Here is a 23,037-nt window from a genome sequence, read left to right as displayed (position 1 = left end):
AATTAAAGTGATAATTTTCATCATTTTAATTTGAATAATTAGAGCCACTGAGCAGACGAATGACAGCTGGTCAACAGTATCTACCGCCTATCAATATCAGTACAAAATCTGAGTAAAAACCGCTCGAAGCCTCCTAGTAGATGCTGCTAACATTTCTCTGACCACAATGACACTGAAGAAAAGGGGTGAGTTTCACTCTAGCGGTCCTTGAAGCCGTTCCTCCCCTCACATAACTCCCTTATTATCGCTCCCATCTGCCTGTCGCCGTGCTATGTGTGTGTTATCGTTGTCATCACTCGTGCCCGCTTCTCAAGAACAGTTATGTGACCGGTGGCGACCTCTGGTTGCTCAATCTTTCTTATGCTCCACAGACAGATCTTTTGTGTCAATGAGTGTTTTTTTTTTTCCTTCTTTTTTTGCGAGATCTCTAATCTTCTACGTGACGGTGAATACAACCTTTCCCTAAGTGGCGAGCGAAAAAATGCCTTAGACGACAGGCGCATTGACAGCGAAGAGTTAAGCAGTTTGGTTTACAGCGCTTTTATGGCCTATAGAGATGTCATAGTACTCCCCTGCCGGATTAGGATCACACATGCTAAAATAGCAGACACGACTGGAAGATTGAGATAAGGTTTAACCTCGCAGTCAAGTAGCTGAACTATGGATACAAAAAATAAAAAAAGAAGTAAAAGCATATTGTGTTTTTCTAATAACGTCAGTGGAACGCTTAAAATAAACTTGTGATGCTGCATTTTTTTACGTGATTTTCCTTATAGTGCACTAAATCTAAATCAGCTTTTTTAGTGTTCACAGAAGTGGTATTAAGCATTTTAATTTACAATATATTAGCATCTAACTGCATAATAATAATAATAATAATAATAATAATAATAATAATAATAATAATAATAATAACAGCTGACGAACACTATAAATACCTAGGAATATTAGAAGCCAGTGATATTCTCCACTCGAAAGTTAAACAACAGGCAGCATCAGAATACATCAAAAGAGTTAGAAATATTCTGAAAACAAAACTAAATGGATTAAACAATTAGAGCAATGAATTTTTGGGTTATTATACCAGTAATCCGATACTCAGCTGGCATAATACATTAGACAAAAGAAGACATGGACAAGCTGGACCAGAAAACTAGAAAATTAATGACTATGCATCATGCATTACATCCACGAAGTGATGTTGACCGGTTGTATCTACCGAGGAGAATAGGTGAACGGGGTCTGCTGCAAGTGAGACAGACTGTGGAAGAAAACGAAATTAGTTTAAGAAGTTACATCGACAATAGCTCTGAGCCAATGCTTCAAGCAATTACACAAGAAGACCTTCTAAAAGCAATAGGAAACAAAGGAAACAAATCCGATTAAAAAAGGGACAACAAAATAACCGATATGTGCGCTGGAAAAATAAACCCTTGCATGGCCAATTTCTTCGAGATACTGAGGACAAAACTGATGTGAACAAGATGTGGCAATGGCTACAATATGGATATATTGTAGCAATATGGATATATTATGGATATATTGTATTAAAAAAGAAACAGAAGGATTTATTCTAGCAGCTCAAGAACAGGCATTACAAACTAATGCAATGAAAGCAAAAATTTTGAACAGCAAATGCAGATTATGCGATCAGAAAGATGAGACTGTGGAACATGTAATCAGTGCCCGCAGCAAGATAGCTCAAACTGATTATAATATCGCCATGATCAAGTGACCAAAATAATTCATTTTCATGTATGCAAAAAATATGGCTTTCCCACTTCTGATATCACAATTATCGAACATCGACAGGTTTGGATTATTGATATCGTAGTACTCGGTGATAACAACATTAACAACAACGAACTGGAAAAAAAGTACTAAATATCGAGATCTGGGCAATCCAAGTTGGCCGGCTATGGCTTAAACACACCAAAGTCATCCTAATAGTTATCGATGCACTTGGTGCAACTTCAAAGAAGTTATCCAACTATCTACAAAAATTAAACATCAGCGAAGTGATCCCATTGATCTACAACAAACAGCATTACTTGGGACAGTCCATATTTTATGACGCTACCTGACGGACTATTCTTAGATTCTTGGGTAGAATCTGAACTGTTCTCTATCACCAGTCAAATTGTTGTTTGAATGATATCTTGTTTTGACTGTGTATCAATTATGTAAATACTACTACTACTACTACTACTACTACTACTAATAATAATAATAATAATAATGTATTTCAGACAATAAAGCCATTGGACAATAACGCCCAATTTATGTAGAGCGTACTTGCTAAACTGGATTGAGTTGAAAGCAATGATGAAAGTTTGGCTGTGAAATAGTGAGGTCAGCAGGTGACACTTTCCAGTCTTTTGAAAATAAACGTTCATTGACGAGTAGAATGTTTGCAGTGAATAATAATTTTCAACACTAAGTTTTTTTTTTTTTTTTTCATGCATTACGCTGATTAAGAGAGCATAATCCTGATAATAAGTCCTATTGAAAAGAGTGCTAGGGAATACTTCACTAGGGAATTATTTCTAGAACAAGGTGGTTTCCCGCCGCCTTCCTTGTCCAGTATTCTATGTCTGTAGATAGGTGTGTTTAAGAGGCTGGTTTGCTGTTTTGAGAGATGAAAAAAAACCGAGTTTTCAAGAGAAAAAGCCCTTCACCTCCATATGAGACCGGCTAACTCACTTCTGATTGAAAAGCCCTGATAAAAGTTCCTCGCGTCATGAGCGGGATTCAAACTCAGGTCTTTCCAACCATAGAGCTCCGTAGAAACCAACTCAGCTACGTGAACTCAGCAAATTATGCGATACTGATCAGTAAATGTTCGTGATAAAAAATACACTCAAAATGCTCAGCATGTATTTATGAAATTACTTTCGAAGAATTAATGCTTAGTGATCGACTACATTCATACGTGATGCTTTTTCTTAGTGTGTTTCTTTCTATCAAAATATCACGAATTTACAACTTTCCTCGTGTCCTAAAAGGAAACCTAATTCAGTGGGTCTTATCTGACACCCGTCGATAATGAGACTTATTTCAGTACTTTTGATAAAGTAATTTGTTTATTTATTTAATGTCCGATATATAAGAGTACTCTTTAGGCCAATATATCTTCAAGCTATTTTTTCATCCCATGAAACTATTTTGTATTCTTTATTAACCACGCTTTGCCAAGTTCTTTTTTAGATTCTTCTGAGAGTTTTGTACAAGTTACTTTATATAATAATTCATTTAGTTTTCTTACTTGTCGGTTTATTCGTTATTGAGGAAAAATTGCAGGTATAAATAAAAAAAAAAAAAGAAGGAAAAAGGAAACAATATGGTGTATATTATTTCTTAGGTCTCTATGGGAAGTATTTTTAATAATCCTAGATAAACAATATTTAAAAGATAACAAAAACACTGACGACTTAGTAATAAAGTTTTCTTATTACTGTTATAATCCTTATAAAGACATTATAAGGATTGTGAAGAGATTCCCCCCCCCCCCCCCATAATAAAGAAATTATCTGCATACACGTTCGGATATATCGAAGAACATCGTTATTATTGGCGCAATATTTTATTTTTAAATTTCAGTCGTGGCTCGAAAGGTACTCAGAGGAATTTGTTTCATAATTCTTCATTCGAGGGAAAGAGTTTGACCTGTTAAAATCGCACTATTTTGTAGATAACATTCTCTGAAAGAACGTTAATGAGAGAGAGAGAGAGATACTAAATTAAATAAGTTTTCTGACCTATTTTTTATATTCTACATAATAGATAAATAGGTAGATATAGGAGATAGCTATATGGATGTTAATATACCTTTAGTTCTTTACGGAAAATACTAAACCAGCATAATTATCATAAGAAGATAACGATCAAACAAATGTTATTATCCATTTTGTCATATTCTTGGACTACTTAACAAGAATAGATCATGAACAATGAAACATAATATAATATCGACAATAAATTGGATGCAATTCATATGAATCACTAGGCACATACTCGTAAAGTGGGACATACTTGGAACATGTAATTGTGGCAATAACAAAGAACTTAACTTACCTCCAATGTGTCCATTTTCGTAACCATGGTAATCGCTGTCTAAACGACTCTTTTTTAACAACGTCCCTGCTGCGGAGCTACTTAGTCCTACCATTGAAACTCGTTTCGGAGGTCTGCCAGGCCTAGAACTACACGGTTAGAGAGAACAATTACAAAGTACGGAGCATGGCATGGAATTCCCCCATGGGGGTTAGTTATAGACAAGTAATATCATTAACATAATTGAAAACATTTTCATAAGAATACAGCGACTCATGAAGATAAATAATTGTGCGAGAACTTCATTTCTACCTCGAAATATACTCAGAATCAAGTAATGGTATCTGAGAACTGAAGTACTTGTTTGAATCTATACTCTTCTTAAATTTAGGACGTTTCAAAAGAGAGGTCCACTTTTATACTCAGATTTATCAGATGAACTTATACAATGGCAAGGTAAGTATTCGAATTCAAAGTATTCAGAACATTCAAAATTTACAATTTTAAGATTACAAGATTAAAGATATTCATACTCAATAAATATTTAGTCACGTTTCTTGTTCATTCTAAATATGTAGCCTATTTATAAATCTTCAAAAAATAATGAAAAAAAAAACTATAACTGTAAGGCTTTGAAATGTCTTTGAGTTATAACCCTCGTATCAGAAAATCTCTCTTTCTAGTTTATTTTTATTTATTTATTTTTTCTTTAGGTTAGAGGATAAGTTTCGATGTATTATTTACAATATAAATCGCTTTCATATGTTCCTTACGAAAAGGAGTTTGGACTTTTATATACACAAACATCAAACAGAAAAAAAAGTAAAAAAAAAAAAAAAACAGCGGATAGGGATTGAGATTGGGTGAATAAACTTTCACTCATATGTTTCCGGTTTTTGAAGTATTGTTCCCTTTCTATTAAACCACAGTGGGGTTTCATCTATGAATGTCCTCACAGCATCACTGACACAGGATATTATTTCCGCGATTCCTTTCTTACACAGCAGTCCAACACTCTACCAAGATGGGTTGTTGAAACTTCTATTTGCAAAATCCTGTTTCCGTAGCTGCCAAAAATGATTGATATACGGCCTGAAAGATCCAACCATGCAACTATTTTGCGATGCAGTTTTTGAAGCGGAACTTAGATGCCCAAAAACGTCAGCCAACAGTAAAGATGGCCGATGGAAAGTCTTATGATTCATGATGTTGTGGACAAAACAAGTATTGCTACCGGTTCGCATTTTCGTCCTCTGTCTAATATTCACTCATGCGCAGTACAAGCCAAGAGGAGGGCGAGGGGAAGAGGGGGAGGGAGAAGAGGAGGAGAAAAGACTATAACTGACTTATATACATGTAAAAAATCCATCTGAAAAATATGGAAAAATATAGTAAACGTTTGTCAAATATCTATTTCTCTGGGCCAAGTCATCGAGTAGATAAACTGTTTCTATTGATACGCCGTGCGCCTACCGAGGTTACAAGCATCGATTTTTATTCTAACCAGGAGACAAAGGAACGGAGGGTTGTGAAGAAATTTAAAACCCTCGGCTCGAGCGAGCGACAAGAATATTGGCAATTATCGCGGCTGGTCGCTGATTTTGGCCGTGATAAGCAACAAGTTTCAAATTTTAAAATGTAATTTTCCGTCTCCCATGAAAGATTTATGGCCTTACGCAGGGGTGAGTGTTGTCCTCGTGGAAGCAATATCACTTGCGAGCAGCCCGTGACGTGTCGTTGCGGTTTTCTCAAGTCGACAAATTGTGTTTAGTGAGTGAATAATAACCCTCGCATGCAGAGTCAGAGGGCGTTGATTGAAAGGAGGTACAGATTTGACAACGTTATTTCCCTAAATAACACGTTCTCTCCATCTTGTCCGCCTCCCCTTTCCTAACACACACTCTCTCTCTTTCTCTCTCTCCCCCCCTCTAAACTGATGGTGTGGAGGAATAGTCCAAGTAAGATTACTTCTCGTCTGTTTTGTAGTGCTTTTACACGTCTCAAGATATTGCGGTATCAACCATCTGTATCTCTGTACACCCGTATTAAGTGATGGGATGAATACAGTTGATTTTCTGCTGAAAATGATACGCGAATGATGAGGAAATATTTGTTCATTATTTTTGTCACTGTCATATTCTTTAATAATAATCCTGTTGTGTTCTCGCGGTTGCCGAAAATAGATGAGATAGCTCCACGCTGCCTTTACAGAGTTGTCTTAATTACAAAAACTTGCATTTTTTTTTTTTTTGTCATCTGGTACGTATATTACCTGACACCCCGAAAAATCCATTTCTCGCCAGATAATTGAAACGTAAATTTAGAAATAATTCAAGTCGGACGATTCAAAAAACAAATCCTCAGTAAAATAATTAAATAGCGAACTACACATCGAACAATTCAATGAATAAATGACGTTTCGGTATTTTAATATTTGGTACTAATAGAAGTAAATTTATATGATCTGTATATCATTTCATAATTTTTATTAGTGGTTTCTATGAGGATAAAGTGATTCAGCAGTTTGTAATGCTTCCAACGGAATATAGACTTGCACACATTACTTGACAGCGTTAGGAAATAATCCGATTTATAGAAAGCTATGATGTTGAACAATGAGTTGGAAATATTCAATTTCAGTACTTTGTGCATCTAATCCAAATATTTTAGTTCAGAGTAACATATATTTGCACAGATTATGTTATTATTAAACGTCTTGTGTTTCATTTTATTATTGCTTTGCTATCAAGTAATTACATTGTTATTATTAAGACAAACTGAAAGGATTTCCGTCATCTGTATTTATCGATGGAGTAGTTGGATTCTGTTTATGCATTTAAAGTAGGATGGCAGATACTGACATTTGAGAATTTAGCATAGGTGAGTCCTAAGCACAACAAAATGCTGATCAAGCGAACACAAAAAGATGGTTGCATTTTATAATGTAATAATTTAACATGTTATAAAATTTTTATAATATGCTATGCAGCAGTTCAATGAAATTCATGAGTAAAAAATGCTTGTGAGAGATGTTACTTACCTTCCATTTTGTGCTGTGGATTATGACGGGATGATCATATTTGCAGTTGTTTACATGTGTGTGTGTGTGTGTGTGTGTGTGTTGCATCCTTTTATATATACAATATATATATATATATATATATATATATATATATTAATGCAGCCAGAACTCTCATTCTCTGCTGCATCCCCTAAGGAGAAAGTATTTCTGACTGTATATATCTGTGTTAACGAAGCCTGTTTGCAGGAACGAAACACTCCAGTTTCTGGGAAGATAAAACCCTCCACCTTCGTACGAGACTAGTAACTCACCATTTGATTGGAAAGACCCGATAAAGATTCCTCACATCCTGTTCCTCTTTATGGATTAATCTTTAGGTGAAAATACGTTTATTAGGGTTGCTTGAGTCAGAAGCAACCCTAATAAACGTAATAAACCCTAATAGGTATTCGAACTTAGGTCTTTACAAACGGAAACTGTCGCTACTGTGTTAAGGAGGAGCTTCGTGATAGGCAATCGAGCCAAAAACTTCTAACACGATGATGATATTAGTCAAAACTACAATTTGATTTTAAAATATAATTCTAAAATCTTAATTGTGAAAATTTTCACTTCTTAAGAGTACGTTACGTCAACAAATTCTCTTTATTATGTTTCTGAACGTTTAGTATTATTATAATAAACTTTTAGATCATGCTTGAAAATTCTATTCTATTCCCTCAGCCATACGGCTGGTGGGGGTAGCTATATGCTACCATACTAGGGAAATGATTATGAGCAAGGTTTTTTAAAAAAAAAACATTGAATTATTCGGCAGTTCTCCTTCCATATTTTTTCTCTCCTATTTCTTAATCTTTATTTGTCCTTCTCACTCATCACATATGCAAATTGTGGAGGAATGAAAAATATTCCTGCTTTCAAGAACCGTATTGATTTTTTTCCGACTTTTTCTTCCTAAATACAAAATCAACCTTAGATTTTTTTTATCATGTATATCAAACAGCAGGATAAAACACAATAGAAAACAAACGAAAACAAATCTCTAATACTGTATTCATAATTTATTAAAAATATATTGAAGAAAATCATGGCACACTTCGGATTGGAATCTAATTCAATATTTTAGCCGAATTGAAAAATACATTTCCTTAACCAAGGAGCTAAGATGGATCAAGGAATGTTTTTTATCCTTATTACCTAAAAATAGTTATATTGTCATTCAAGTCACTTTGAATCTTTTTATAAAAATATTTATTTTTATTTTCAATATTTAAGGAGCTGCTTAACTTTCTTAAGATTCTCCCAAAGTCTATCTCCAGATATTCAACATTCTTAATGGCTTGCTGCAGGACGTTGGATTGGAGGTATCTAACCGTTTTAGCAACGTGTCTTATAAGAACAACCGTTTGGCCAGTTAGACTTTTAAAATAATAAGGCTTTGAAATCTTTAAGAAATGCGAATTGGATTATTTTAATTTTTTCTAACTAAAATATAAAATTATATTAACGCAACAAGAGCAGTTTCAGAAAGTGTGAAGGAACACCAAGAATGAAAATGTTCGTTTCTTTATAATATCCGTATATAGATTTTTGTTTTTATACAAAGTATATAGTCGTGTTAACTGCAGCAAGAACGACTATAAAGAGAGAATCAAGTGAAAAAAAACGGCAAGAACACCAAAGTCATCTTCCTGTGGGACCGACTAAACACAACTTTTGGCTGAAAAAAAAAATTATGTTTTTACCTGTCAGTTCAGCGTGTTCTTGATTTGCCTGTTTTGCTGAAAGAAAAACTGGAGCGAGCTGTGAGAAGTACTTTGCTACCTTTGTCTGAGGATGGATAATGTTTCAGTTTCGAGAACTCAGAGGTCTAAGACTCCAATTTCGTCTGAGACTATTCTTCGCAATCTTGACAGGATTCGGTCCAACACTGTCCAACTGAGGAACGTGCAGTCATAATCCGAATTCTGCAAGCGTCGAGGTCAACATACATTGGTTTACACAGACGTTCCTACGGGGTGAGTATATGACGTTTAATTTTCCTCGAGGAATGAACATTTTTTTAAATTTATTTGTCTAATCAAGTATTTCTATACAATGAATTAATTTAATGCGGATCCCATGGTCTCACTTACTTATCCAGAAATAGATTTAGTTAAAGAAGCGCAAGTTTAGCTCGAAATATTTAGTACAAGATATACGACATTAACTTTTTAGGACAAATCATCCAATTCTGCAGGGAAGGGGGGGGTCCCCAAAGTTGAAGCAACACTATTTCTGGCCACTGCTATATGTATACCTTATAAACAATGCTTCAAAATACATTAAAGATGTCCTTTGAGCTAACAAGAGCGAACGACACAGCTGTTGCCAGTAGGAAGCTCGTGAGATGACGTCACGGTTCAATAACATCATCGTTATCACTGAATAGAAAGACTACAGTTTGTATAACATCGAGTATTAGATTTCCCGTTATTTACATATGAGACATCGAGATTGTCCTTTCTCCTATTACCCACGTTCGTTTTCTTCATAGCTTCGGTGTCTGAGGTATTAATAAACGTCCTTACAATACCGATTTTATCCCGAGAGTTCGGTGACCTCCGTCAATTGACATAATGGCCTTGTACATCTGACATCGTCTTCAGCCTTGGACGAGTGATGTTGTTAAAAGCGCAGGTTCCAAGTTGGCAAGTCCCAAGAAGTTTCTTGTTTGTCGAGTCAAATTATCTCGAGCGACGTGAGGGTGTTCGTTACCACAGTAAGTTTACATGGAGGAAGGGGGGGGGGAACGCGGAGAATTTTAATTTAAGCTGATTTATGCTAATGATGATGACGGCTTTAAATTTTGCCTGTAGATTTTTCACGGAAAATGGAACGATTGTGGTACAGAATATTGATCTCTCTCTTAGCGTTCCCTCCCTCTCTGTCTCACTCTCTGTATATTTCTTTTTTTTTCCTTTTTTTTTTTACATACGATTTTTTCAAGCTTTTTCTTCACAAAATGATTTGCTATTATCATCTAATTGTAAATCATAAGAAAACATTCGACTCCAGTTCATGGAAACGGATCCAACTAATATCTTCCAATCATACAAACTCATCTCAGGGATAAGTTTTATCTCACAACTAGAACTCACTTAGTTGGAGCAAAAACTGTTTTCAAAGACGTCTAAAGGAATAAATAGGTTGTTTGTACTGATTAATTAATTATCACGTATCGTTACATGTATTTATTAAATAGTTTGGAAATAACACAGAATGTGTGACGAAATCATTTAACACAAAACTGTGGACTGAATTTAAAATAGTACAGAATGCGCCCGATGCTAGAAGTTAGCTAGTGCAAAATCTAATCAAGTTGTAAATAAACCAGCTCATCGGGTATTTTGACAGTGCATCCATCCGTGTGTTTTAGTGGAAAGCCACATTACAAGGGTATTATATGTGTTAGCTTGTAAACAAATGAAACTGTGAGCTGTTGTTCAGCATCTGCATTAACAAAAAAAAAGGAGTATTCAAGTTTGGTACCAGCCAATCTAAAATTTCATTTTAAATCTTTGTTCTGGAGTAAATAAATTAATACAAGGTAATTAAAATTTCTTTAATGAAGGAATTGACGTGAAATCCTTATTTTATTGTGTTTTGAATTCGCACATTATGGTTTTAAATTCCCATCCTGACACGCTTGCTCGTTTTCCGATGGACAGCCGGTCCTTATTTTATCTAGTGTAAAAATGATGGGAGGTGCTTCTTCGCGTTTGGGAAACGATAATCTGCAGTGGACTGCTTTTATCCATTTGAACAATAAATGAACACATGATGAATCGCAGTTATCTTAAAAGGGGACCAAAAGAAAGAACAACGCGGTCTATTGAGGGACAGAATGTTCCACGATACTATTACATTTTTTAAAACCTCAACGATGTTTTTTGACTTTAGAAAAGGGAACATTGGAATACGCGATCATCACTGCAAAAAGCTTCATCATATGACAGATTCAATATGCACATTCGATGAAGTGATCAATGAAGGTGAACATAATCATTTTCCAATGAAATCAGTGAAGCTTCCCGATTTACTGCTTTTCATATCCCAACAAAACAATCAAACAAAACTTCTTAAACTCAGATTTTATCAGTTGCAACCTATTTTTAAAGTGGACAGCAACTCATGAAATGTAAGTTTTTTTAAAATGCTTTGCACTGAATATAGAATCGCCTTCGCAAGAGAACACGCCTTTCTTTTAACGCTCTCTGATTATGGTTTTAAAGGTTTACAAATATATCTAATAGAGAAATGGGGATCCACTCTTTGCATGTATCTCATAATGTTTAGATATACTAAAGATCGAGCACTTTTCACATATTTTCATACTGAAAGAAGTTAATGAATCATAAGGTAAAGATATGAAATAATTAAAACGGATAAAGCTTGCGTGATTTTTATTAGTGGTAAACTTTTCAGCCTAGTATCGAGGCCATCTTTGGTTCAATCATAAGTTACAATAGATGAAAAGAGAAAGTGAGATTGAATGTTTAAATTTAAGTATTACAAGCGCATGCTGTGATTCTCATTACAAGTAGCGGCACGCCTCACGTCTGAGTCATCAGAGTAGTTCAGTGAATCATAAAAATTAAAGCGATGTTGATGTCTGAAAAGCACTTATCAAAACTGGAAACAGTCTATGAAGTAATCATTCCTGTTTAAATCGGATTAGTGAAGCAGAACTTTATAGCTGTCTTTGTAAAGTTGTTCCATTTAAGAATCTTCTTTCATAGAGGACTTTGACTTTCATCTATTGCAGTGTTTCTCAAAGTGTGGTACGCGTACCCCCCCCCCGGGGGTATGTGGCAATTTTCGGCAATTTTCGGCTATGCATCATTAACGCATGGAATATACAGTATATATATATATATATATATATAATGGATATTCGTTTCGTAACATCACTAAACGTTTGAGACCACGCCAACATCCTCGACAAGAAGATGATTCCAACCCTATCACTCATATACAGTTACCATTTATCAGCTCTCTTACCCCAAAACTATCTAGGATTTTGAAGAAATTCAACATAAAGACCGACTATACTACTCTGCCAAAACTTCGTTCTTTTCTGAGTCGACCAAAACCAAAACACAACCAACTGCATTTTCCTGGTGTTTATAAAGTTTTGTGCGGCTGTGGTCGACCTTATTTTGGCCAGACAGATAAATCTGTTTCACTTCGTCTTGAGGAACATAGACGTGACATCTCTTACAGTAGAACACGAGCGAGCGCCCTTTCCAGTCATGTCCTCTTCTCGGCAAACTCTAACCTTGAAGAACAGCCACACCAAGTTGATTGGGAACGCACTACTAATTTATATATATGCAAGGATGAATTTGAAAGACGATTTATCGAATCAAAAGAAATAGTTCTGGACCCTTCACACTTGAACAACAATCTAAGCTACAATTTGCCTGATTCCCATAGCGGAGTAATCCAGTACTGGCGCTCTAAAATTAGCTGTCGGACACATTCAACTCATGCCAACGGTAGCACGCGGTCACCTATTCAAATATGACTGTTACTATTCTACTTCTTTTCATTAAGCTGGAAAGTCCATGTTTTTACCGTGTTATTTTTATAAGTCTTATGTTTTTTTCTTTCTCACCTGAAGAAGTCGGAGCATCGATGAAACTAGTCGTGATGTATTAAAGGTTTTTGTTATACTTTCTCGGGTTCTAGTCAGTTAAATTAATTTTATAAATGTATACATCCCGAGTAATATCCTAATTTCAATTATATATATATATATATATATTATGTATGAATTCATTCTCCTACTCAAATTGCGAGTTACTATCGCCCCGAAGTTCGCGGTGGGACGATAGTAACTTGGTCTATGAGGAAAATAACACGCCCTCCGCAACAGCTGCTATACTGAAGACGCAAGAAAAACAAGTAGTTTTATTGTATCACTGAATAAGCTACAGGGATATTTGCAGTCTGTGTAATACATTTCTCAACAAATAATGCAATTAGAGACAACCGGGATAAAAACGGCACTAATTAATGAATCACATGTCCCATCCCACAGACTCTGCTGTATAGACTCAAGCAAAACCATATGTTGCACTGCAAAACATATGGTTTTGTTTGACACCACCCCGTTCGTGAACGTGTTAAAACTAAGAAATATATAGTGAATGTGTTTCTGATATTATGGAATTCGGTTGAAGAGAATTAGCATTTCAACTCAATTGTTGAAATGAGAGCCAACTCAATTGTCGGCTTGCTTTTGTCTTTGGATCAGCGATCTTTTGTTAATACCGCACCAATCACATGCACGTCTTCATAGTCTGCTCTATCTCTACTGGCTTACAATTGCTGTCTGTTTCGCACTCTGCTTTCACTTCTCATTAGTCATTTGTGAAGAATTGTTCATTACGTATCTCAAGTCTTGTAAATTGCTGGTAACTTTTGCTTGAAATAATGGGAAAGAAGATGATACTATTTGGATAGATGACTTTGACGATGCACACAAGGAAGTCACTCTCGAGGCCGGAAGTAGTGATGGCGAATAGAAGCTTCTTGGTAAGTCATACCCATTTTCAGTTTTTTTTTTTTCTGAAAACTTTAGTTTCCGAAAATCTCCGCATATATCTTGCTCCACGATTTTTTTGCTTTAATTTTGGTAAAAAATGCAAATGCGAGTTATATTCGAATAAATATTGTAATTTTTTAGCTTTCAAATGCATAAGTACGGATCATTGGTTAAAGAAAATGTAAGCAACAAGAAAACATTGATATTTATCCCTCTCATTGATGATAAATTATTTAAATCAAGTAAAAATTTATAGTATCTTTATAAATGTTGTTCTATTAAAAATAAATCATATTTTTGTTTACACGTAAATCTAAATTCAAATAAAACAGACATTTACAATGAAATATACTTTTTATTTATTATTATTATTATTATTTTGATAAGAAGTACTTGGTAATAATGAAAATTTAAGAAGGGGTATACAGATATCTGAAGTTTGAGAAACACTAATCTATTGAAATCTGCATGTAGGCAGAGATGGCACGCTGACCAAGACTGCACTTACCAGCTCCTTTGTATCTGATGTGATCCAGGTGCGAAAGAACGCTAACCTTCTCAATGTCCTCCAAAGTACACTCCCACATAGACAATAGATGCAACTTATCTTTAGAGGAAGGAATGAAAGGAAGGCAATAACTTGCGAACAAGTCGAAGAGATTTGAACAGCCTTGGACATGAGGAATAGAAATCCTACAAGCATCTTCTCGAGAAGATAGATAACAGAGATTGAAGTTTTTTGTATATATATATATATATATATTTTTTTTTTTCTGTGAAATGGATGCCATAACTATTGGAAGGAAATATTTAATCCAACTTTTCTTCTAAAAGAGCGCTCTTTTTTTAGAACATAGATTAAGATTTTCATAGCACCCAACTTATGGACAGAATGATGATTATGGCGATGAGACAAGTGTCGATGTAATTTCCCATGGTGGTTATCGTTTTGGAGACTCACAGGCGAGAGAGCTGAAGCCTTTCATCTGATTGAAAGTATGAAATCTAGAAAGGGAATTCAGTTAATTCAACGAACCAAATTTTATTTCTAAACTGAATCCTTGTAGAGAAGTTTATCTTATAAGAATGCTTGGAATTCTGATTGAGAACAATTTTAGATGGTAAAAATATCGTCACCATAACGCATCATACAAAAGGTCCGGGAATGATGGATTGGGGTAGGGTGGTTGCAGTTATGGTAGAAGCAACTAAAGCTATTTATTTATTTATTCATTCGTATGGAGTTGCGTCCCTTTTTCTCCTCGTCCCTATTGGGGCGAGTTGAGCCCCCCCCTCATGGGGGTTAAATATTTATCGCTGTAGATCCGTGTGTTCACGGGGCGGGTTTGCCTGCTTGCGGGATGAAAAACCCCAGATAAACTGGGGAGAAAAAACCCTGCTGTCCACGCCCAAGACTGACTGACTTGGCTATGGCTGAAGAAGATCCTTAAGCTCCTCACGTCGGGGACGGGAATCGAACCTAGGACACTCCTTCCCCAGGCATATGGTTGTAAAGCGCACAGCCACTAGGCTAACCCCGCGGACACTAAGGCTATGAGTCCACAGTGCTGTGGACTCATAGTCTTACAGTACTGTGGACTCATAACAGATACAGTACTGTATCTGTTAATTATGTTTATCTTCGGCGGTATGCCTGTTTTGTGGGGAGAAAAACTCGAAAAGCCTTTATAAAGATTTTCGCATCCAATTCTACGTGAGATTCGCGAACTCCTATTAGGACTTATTATAACCTATTATTTTATTCGTTTTGATTATTTCATTAATTATTATTCTTATTATTAATGATCATATGGAAATGAAGCCTGAATACTTATCGCTGGAGGTTCATCATCATTCACGCTATACTTATCGTATCCCTCTCTCTTATCAGTTAAAGGGGGTTTGTCGTAAATAAGAGCTAATTTGTTCTGATGATAAAAAAGCCTTACAAATTTGACAGTAGTTTTGTATAATGTTTGATTACGTTTGAGATTATTGACTAAAAAAAAGAAACAGAAAGTCGCATAACAGGGTGGGTGGGTCGAAATCAAAATTAACATTAAGAAACACTACAATAACTTACCATATTAATAACATAAGTACTTTTTCCTATTATTCTTCAATTTAAATTCATTTATTGCTGCTTTGTTTTTGAAATATGCGAGATTGATGCAATATATAATAAAAAAAAAACATTCTGAAAATGATAATGCCATAGAAGTAAAGAAAAAGTTAACTGTAACAAACAGCACAGACGGACGTCATTAAATAGTGAAGTGAATAATTGTTTTGCTTGTCTGTCTGGTTTGCTCTCCACTTTAGGAGTATTTAGCAGATCACATATTAGTAATCGCACTGTCCTGCTGTTTTCTCACTAGTGATACAGTTTCGTGCATGGATTATGGCATTTCAGATAATTAATCTACCGATTATATTGCCGGGTGTAATTTATATTTGAACAAAAATCAATGAAACGAAATTTCTTTTTAAATATTCCTTATATATTTAAATTTTTTGTGTATAAATTCAATACTTTTTTTTGCGTGCCCAGTTTAATTTATTGACTAATGCTAATATACCTGCTCTCAATGTAAATTGTAACTTCAATTCTCTCTCTCTCTCTCTCTCTCTTCCCACACACACAAACTTGGATTGTGACATTACTCGTAGATATCTCTTGTTTCTAAGCATTTACCAATGAGCCGACCCACGGAATCGTTACTAATTAGGCAATATCTGATCGTAGATAGCTTGCGTTCATATGTTGAAGAGTCATTATCGCTCTTTCATTTTGTGGTTGACCTGTTTTTTATATATATAAAATATGTCTGTACATAATTATGACGGTTGATTCTCAATGAATGTTAAGTAGCTTTCTGAACAGTCGTTGAGGGTTTCGATTTTGTTTTTTCTTTCACCTTTCTAAATGCACTATGCGAACACTAATTTGTCACGAACTTATTTTATCAACTGAATTGTGTTGCGTTACACTTAAAAGTATTTTCGAGACTATCTTCCGTAGGTTTTTATAGTAAGTCACAATTTAAATACGGAAAAAGCACTCTCGTTACTTTCTTCAATGCATTTAATTATCTAGTGAGACGTGTGGGAACAAATTTGGTTCCCACAGGCTAGACATGTGCTTTGAAGTAACATTAAAAGAAAAGGAACATATCTAGTATCGGAAAGAAAACAAACTTAATGAAAATAATGATATATGTTTCATTATTTGCTATATTATATGCTACTCAATGAATAAATTATTATTCATTGAGTAGCATTCACACAACATAAAGTTAAATTCTGTTTGTAATTAAATTACATACACATGTTTACTCTTCTAGGGATGAAAACAAAATGCATTTTAAACTTTGAGAGTTATTTTCACGCAGTGAGCCATGTATATCTCCACATGACTTTCTCCCTTTTATATATAGTCGCTAGATTTGACGATGGAGCCTCCGTACTTCAGGGGGTTTGGACGAAACTCTGGTTGGAAAGACCTGGGTTGCAATCCCGTCTATGGCGCAAAGAACCTTTATCAGTGATTTTCAATCAAAGGTGAGTTAGCCGGTCTCATACGTGGGTAGACGGTTAGCGCCTGGAAACTTGAGTTTTTCGTCCCTCAAAACATGCAAATCGGGACCCCTTGACATACATATCTACTGACAGAATAATATTGAAAAAGGAAGGTAACGGAAAAGTGGAAATAATTCCCTAGTAAAATAGCACTGCTACCACGCCAACCATTACGTTGAGAAGAAACGCACATATTTGACGACTTTGTTGGTTGAGTGATAGTCTCCCCTATTTAACAAACAAACAAGCTATTGGTTCGGATTCCACTGTGCACAGATGTTTGTTAATGTCTTAAGGCAGTAGGCGGTTTGCGCTCAGTATGAGACCACCAATTCTGCTTAGGCTTGAAAAAATTCCGTTGTTGGTGTCTACAACAGAGTTTCCAGATTATCTAATACTTATCCCCACCCGCAGTAGTAATAAACGCTAGGTTAGCAACATTTCAAGCATGGAATTCGTATAAATAAAAGCTCTCTATGAGGATCCATTCACTTTGGAGAGTCAATTTGCTCCTTTTTTTAACCTAAAATCGGCTACAGCAAATTTAACCTTTATTTGCTGTATCTACAACAGATTTAACCTGCAGCTAAAGCGAATTGAAAGCTGTTATAAAGTGCCGTCCTAAAGGACATCTTTAAGACTTAAAAAACGATGGGCAAACTGATTTTCAACAGAGGTCACGACGCGGAAGGATAACTGGGGTCATTTGTGACCTATCGCAGACCTCTGGAATCCGAATCACAGAACGCCACCGTCACTTTGCTCAACGATGGCTATTGATTAAGCGGTGGTGAAAGTACGAAGCCATTCCGGAGCGGTCAGGGAGCGGCATATTTATCTCTGTGTTTTCAAGAGAGCGGCAAACACACAGAGCACTCTGCCTTGTCCCACATGACGCGAATTCAGTTTAGCTGCTAGTGTCGTAAATCCTCGGAGTGGAGTTTCGAGCAGCATTACGCCTTTAAAGAAAGGCATTTTCCCGATGACGTGCAGTTTCGAGGATTTGAAGAATCTACAGTTAAAAGCTGAACTAAGCCAGTTTCGCGAAACACGCTTGGCGGGCCCTATGTGCTGCAGCCAGTGAGAAGAGAGCAGATGGTCCACTGTTTTTGCACTGAACACAGTTGATTAACTTTTTACCGTTGATTTATGTAGCTGTCACCGTTTCCCGCAAACGTAGACGTATTGGGGTAAAAATTAATTAGCTGCCGAGTATGCAAGGAGAGATTTGAAGCTGAGCGTTGAAATTATTCTCTAGTTCGGCCCGCAAGTGAAGAAATATTACCTGCCGTACTTGGATGCACATGCCGAGTTTGCTTCGCATTGCCCAACTTTTCGAACATCCCTCCCCAACCCATTTTCCTGAATAAGTATAGCCTTTCACATTTGGTGCAGGAAGGAACCACTATAGGAATTAGATAATTTTGACTTTTGCTACCCCCCCCCGTAAAAGTTAACTATAACATCGCAAGAATTTACAGTCGGTCAAGAGTCGTTGCAGTAAGCTCAAGCTTATATTCACCATTCCATTATTTTCTGCATACGAACCATGAGTCAGAGCTACCATTGCTTTTGCTGTGAATGCTCTTATTGTCGAAGATGAACTGTTTATAGTTCAATATGCAAAGAGTGATCATTCTAACTCCTGTTACAAATCACACGATATACATTCAGCTATAACGGTCAACGTGGAACTTATTTCGATGCATATACTATAGCCAACAATAATAAAAACCGTGTGAAATCATACACTACAGCGAGCAACAACGCGAGGTCCATGCTGATGAATATACTATAGAAGCAACAATACAAGGCCCTGTGTTGAGGAATATATATTACAGTGAGCAACAAGGTTCTCTGTTGATGCGTATACTATGCGAGCAATAACAATAATGCTTTGTTGATGCATATACACAGCGAGCATCAACAAGGCTCTGTGTTGGCTCGTTATACTATAACGAGCAACAATAAGCTCTGTGCTGATGCATATACTATAGCGAGCATCAACAACAACAAGGCTCTCTGTTGATGCATATACTATTACATTACAACAGCGAGCATCAACAACAACAAGGCTCTCTGTTGATGCATATACTATTACATTACAACAGCGAGCATCAACAACAACAAGGCTCTCTGTTGATGCATATACTATTACATTACAACAGCGAGCATCAACAACAACAAGGCTCTCTGTTGATGCATATACTATTACATTACAACAGCGAGCATCAACAAGACTGTGTGTTGATGCGTATACTATAGGGAACAACAAGGTTCTGTGTTCAAGCGTACAATATACACAGCAACAATAAGCCTCATGCATACACTATAGTGAACAACAAGAACTCTGTCTGTTCCAATCTGGAACAAAGTGTTGTACTACACCTGATAGAGCAGAATATTGTATTCACAATTCATAGTCTTGTCAGTGGAATTTAAGTTAAGTTTTAAAATTAAAGTTACCGAAGTTTTCAATCATGTGTTTCTTTCACAATGATTGAATGGCCGGCTCGGGAACACACAGAGAAACGTATACAACAAAACTGATACAATGAAGCGTAATGACCACAAAGAAAAGACTTCGAATTAATTTGATGCAGATGGAACAAACGTATTACCAACAAAATACTGTGAAAGACATCTCTAAAGTGTTCTTTTTTTCTCCACAGTTTTATAGGACTCATAGACTCCCATCGAAAACAGTACAAGTGTTCCATTCGCACAACATCCCAGTTTAGTTCTTTGTTCTGTTAAGAGTAGCCCCATGCCACTCTCTCTTGGTGTCTGAGGGACACCAAGACATGACACTTGTAGGGTTCGCGTCGTCTTGGATCACGTCTTTAACTGTCTCTTCGGTCATTAAAACAGCTTTATGGGAGCGTCAGGATAAGTCGTTCTCGTACGCTGCAGGAAGTAAAGTCCTCGTAAAACATCCGCCGTTAGTTCTAATAAACCTGTCGTCTGTTTGGGGCCAACTAAAAGAGGGGAGGGGAGAAGCGGTTAAAATAGCGTTTCGGGCCGTAGGGGGCAGTATGAAAACTCTTAGGATGTGCTCGGTCTCTGCAGTTTGGGTAAACATGTTTTTAGAAATGAATGGAGGCAAATAAAATGAGGAAAGTGAGGTACTTAAAGGATCGTGTTTCTATGTGCAACTTGGGCTGTTTCATCTTGAAAGAAATGGGGGTGGCAGAAATGCCTCGCTTTTGAGAGATTGGATTTCTATGAGCATTCGTTGATGCTCCTCACTCACAGCTCACTCCCGATCTTTTTAGCACCATCTTGGGGTCGTGAATGAATATAAGCTACGAGGCCACACGTTGACCTCAGGATCACATTTGTTTCTTTTAACCATTTATATTATTAGAATGGCTCAGGGAATTGAGTGATGGAACAGACAGCAGAGAGAGAAACAACTAGGTCGCGATGTAAAAAGACACTGAAATGGACGCGTGACAGATAGGAGAGAAGGTAAAAGGTGAAGCATCAACAGAAATCACTCGTACGGAGATTTCATCGCATGTTTCCAAATCTATCACCGAAAACAGGGACGAAATAAGAAAAAGACATTGGATAGAGAACTCGTAAAACTTAAGTATGATGGACTGGGATTCCCTTTGTCTATCTACAGAAGTTAGAATTCCTCTCATTATAATGCGACTTGAGTCAATTTACTACTGACAGCTGGGAAAAATCACAGCTAGACCAATACGACCCAATCCTGGGATGATAAATAAGTAGGGATGGTAACTGTAACTTCAAGTACACCCATTAAAATTATTATTTAAAATAGATATAACATTATTATAATATTAAAATAGCTTTTGTTTTCTGCTGTAAACGTTTAGGAGCGTGATTTTTCACGCTCCTAAACGTTATCTCTCTCTAATGTATTAAAAATTCATATTTCGTCCAATGCCCATTGGTTGCTTAGTATTGTTAAGCAGAAGCGAAGTCCCTTTGTAGGCTTACTCAATCAGCTTTTTCCTTTTTTTTTTTTTTCAATATAGATGTGTAAATAATTTATTACTACAGCGTGTGAAGTTATAAAAGCGGGATATAAATTATATTTAGAACTTCGACAGTTTTTGCCTTGCTAATAATTTCTCCACAATTTCTTTGGGACAGTTATTTTATAGATCAATCCGTTTTAAAAATTATAACTTTCACTTACATGTGCATCACTTTTACAATATTTTTTCATAAAAATAACTTTTGACAAGTTCCGAGAAAACATCATCTTAAGACTACATTTTTTTTTATTGTCCATAATGGAGTTGCCATGCAGTCCGAGAAACAAAACTCTGCAATATTATAATGAAAATTACGGCGTAGTAGCACTAATGATTTACGAACGGAACGGACATTCCCCCATAATAATCTTATAAAAGATATAGAAATTTTGACCTACGTATTTGGGTATGTTTTCAGATATCTGTCTGTATTTTATTTTATCCACCTTTCAACCCTCTTGGTTCCTTTCGTCAGATGCTAACGTATGCTGAAATGAATTAGCACGCGAAAAAAAAAATAAAACCAGTTTAGGAATACTACAAAGAAAATGACAAAAAATACTGGTTCTGTAATCAGAGACTACTTAATAGACTTTCAATATGTTAGAATGTGGGTTACTCAAAATTAATGCACTTGGCAGATAGCTGGCAGCTAAGGTCACGAGGTGCGTGGACTAGTAAACCTATGTCCCAGATGTAGTGCCATTCAGTCTTATTGCAAACTACTGGTCATAGTTTGATCAGTCAAAACCTTCGAACACATCTGTAAAACTGTTTTAATTAAAATTAATTCGAATGAAAAAAAAAGAAGGAAAGAAACAGCTAAATCTAGCTCATTTCGTTTTGGTAAGGGAGGTAGGAAGACAATGCGATCATTCCCGATACAGCATATAATATACCACGACCCTCAGCTCTGTTACGATGCAAACATTTAAGACCTCCAATATATTACAAAGTTTTTCCTTTTGTTTGCTAATTAAATATGTTCCTTATTTAATTAAATTAAATAAACTATTATATTATTTCATGATGCATAGCCGTTTATTGTCCAGCAGTTATAACGCTCAAAAGAAGTTGATCTAGAATACTGATCAATATATTAGTATTGATCTTACTGCTTGGTTTCGTTGTGAGATGTAGCTTTGGCAGTCTTGTGTAAAATTACACAATGTATAATACTTATAACCAATATTTCCCAACAAACTTACTTGACTGGAACCAGTCCTGCCCATTTCGATAATACTCAAATACAAAATAAATTCCATTTCATTAAAAATATCCAAACAGTTGAACATTTTAACAGAATAAAAAGCATCAACCTTTTCAGATATTGTCATGTATTTATTGTTAATAATTTCAACAATGGATGAACCAACGATACTGCTGACCTCTATAGATTGGAAATAAAGTGATAAATATCTAGCTAGGCGAGAAACGGTTGGTTCTATAATAAAGAGTTTTCATCCTCCTCTATATATTAAACCTAAAGATGGCGTGACTTAAGAGAGCAAATAGCTTAGGAAAAATCTATTTCATTATATTAAATAACGTAAGTTTGTTAATTGGTTACACAGTTTCACTATAATTTTTCTCCTTGCATCCATAATAGCCATTCAGAGCACTGAATTCTCGTCCCATAATTCCTGGTGAAACGAAATCAAATCTCTCGTGTGTTTTAATTATTACCGTTAATTTATGAATTTTGAAAGAGGATAAGATATCAAACTATCATTATCGCTTAGTAAAATATCTTTCATATCTTAAGGCGCTTCTTGGCA

General features: G+C 35.8%; 1 protein-coding gene across 1 annotated transcript in view; it reads right to left on the bottom strand.

Annotated features, from left to right (window-relative positions):
• The window catches only part of LOC150106645 (dachshund homolog 1-like), a 237,271-nt gene that overhangs the window by 116,821 nt on the left and 97,413 nt on the right, over nucleotides 1-23,037 (bottom strand). The window contains exon 2 of the mRNA XM_090393448.1: nucleotides 4,075-4,202. Coding sequence (XP_090249574.1) covers nucleotides 4,075-4,202 — 128 coding nt within the window. The remainder of the gene's footprint in view (nucleotides 1-4,074; nucleotides 4,203-23,037) is intronic.

Source organism: Typopeltis vanoorti, chromosome 5 (assembly GCF_054136105.1).
Source record: "Typopeltis vanoorti isolate ZY-2024b chromosome 5, IOZ_Tvanoo_1.0, whole genome shotgun sequence".
In the NCBI taxonomy this organism is placed as follows: domain Eukaryota; kingdom Metazoa; phylum Arthropoda; class Arachnida; order Uropygi; family Thelyphonidae; genus Typopeltis; species Typopeltis vanoorti.
This window is presented reverse-complemented; position numbering and strand designations above follow the sequence as displayed.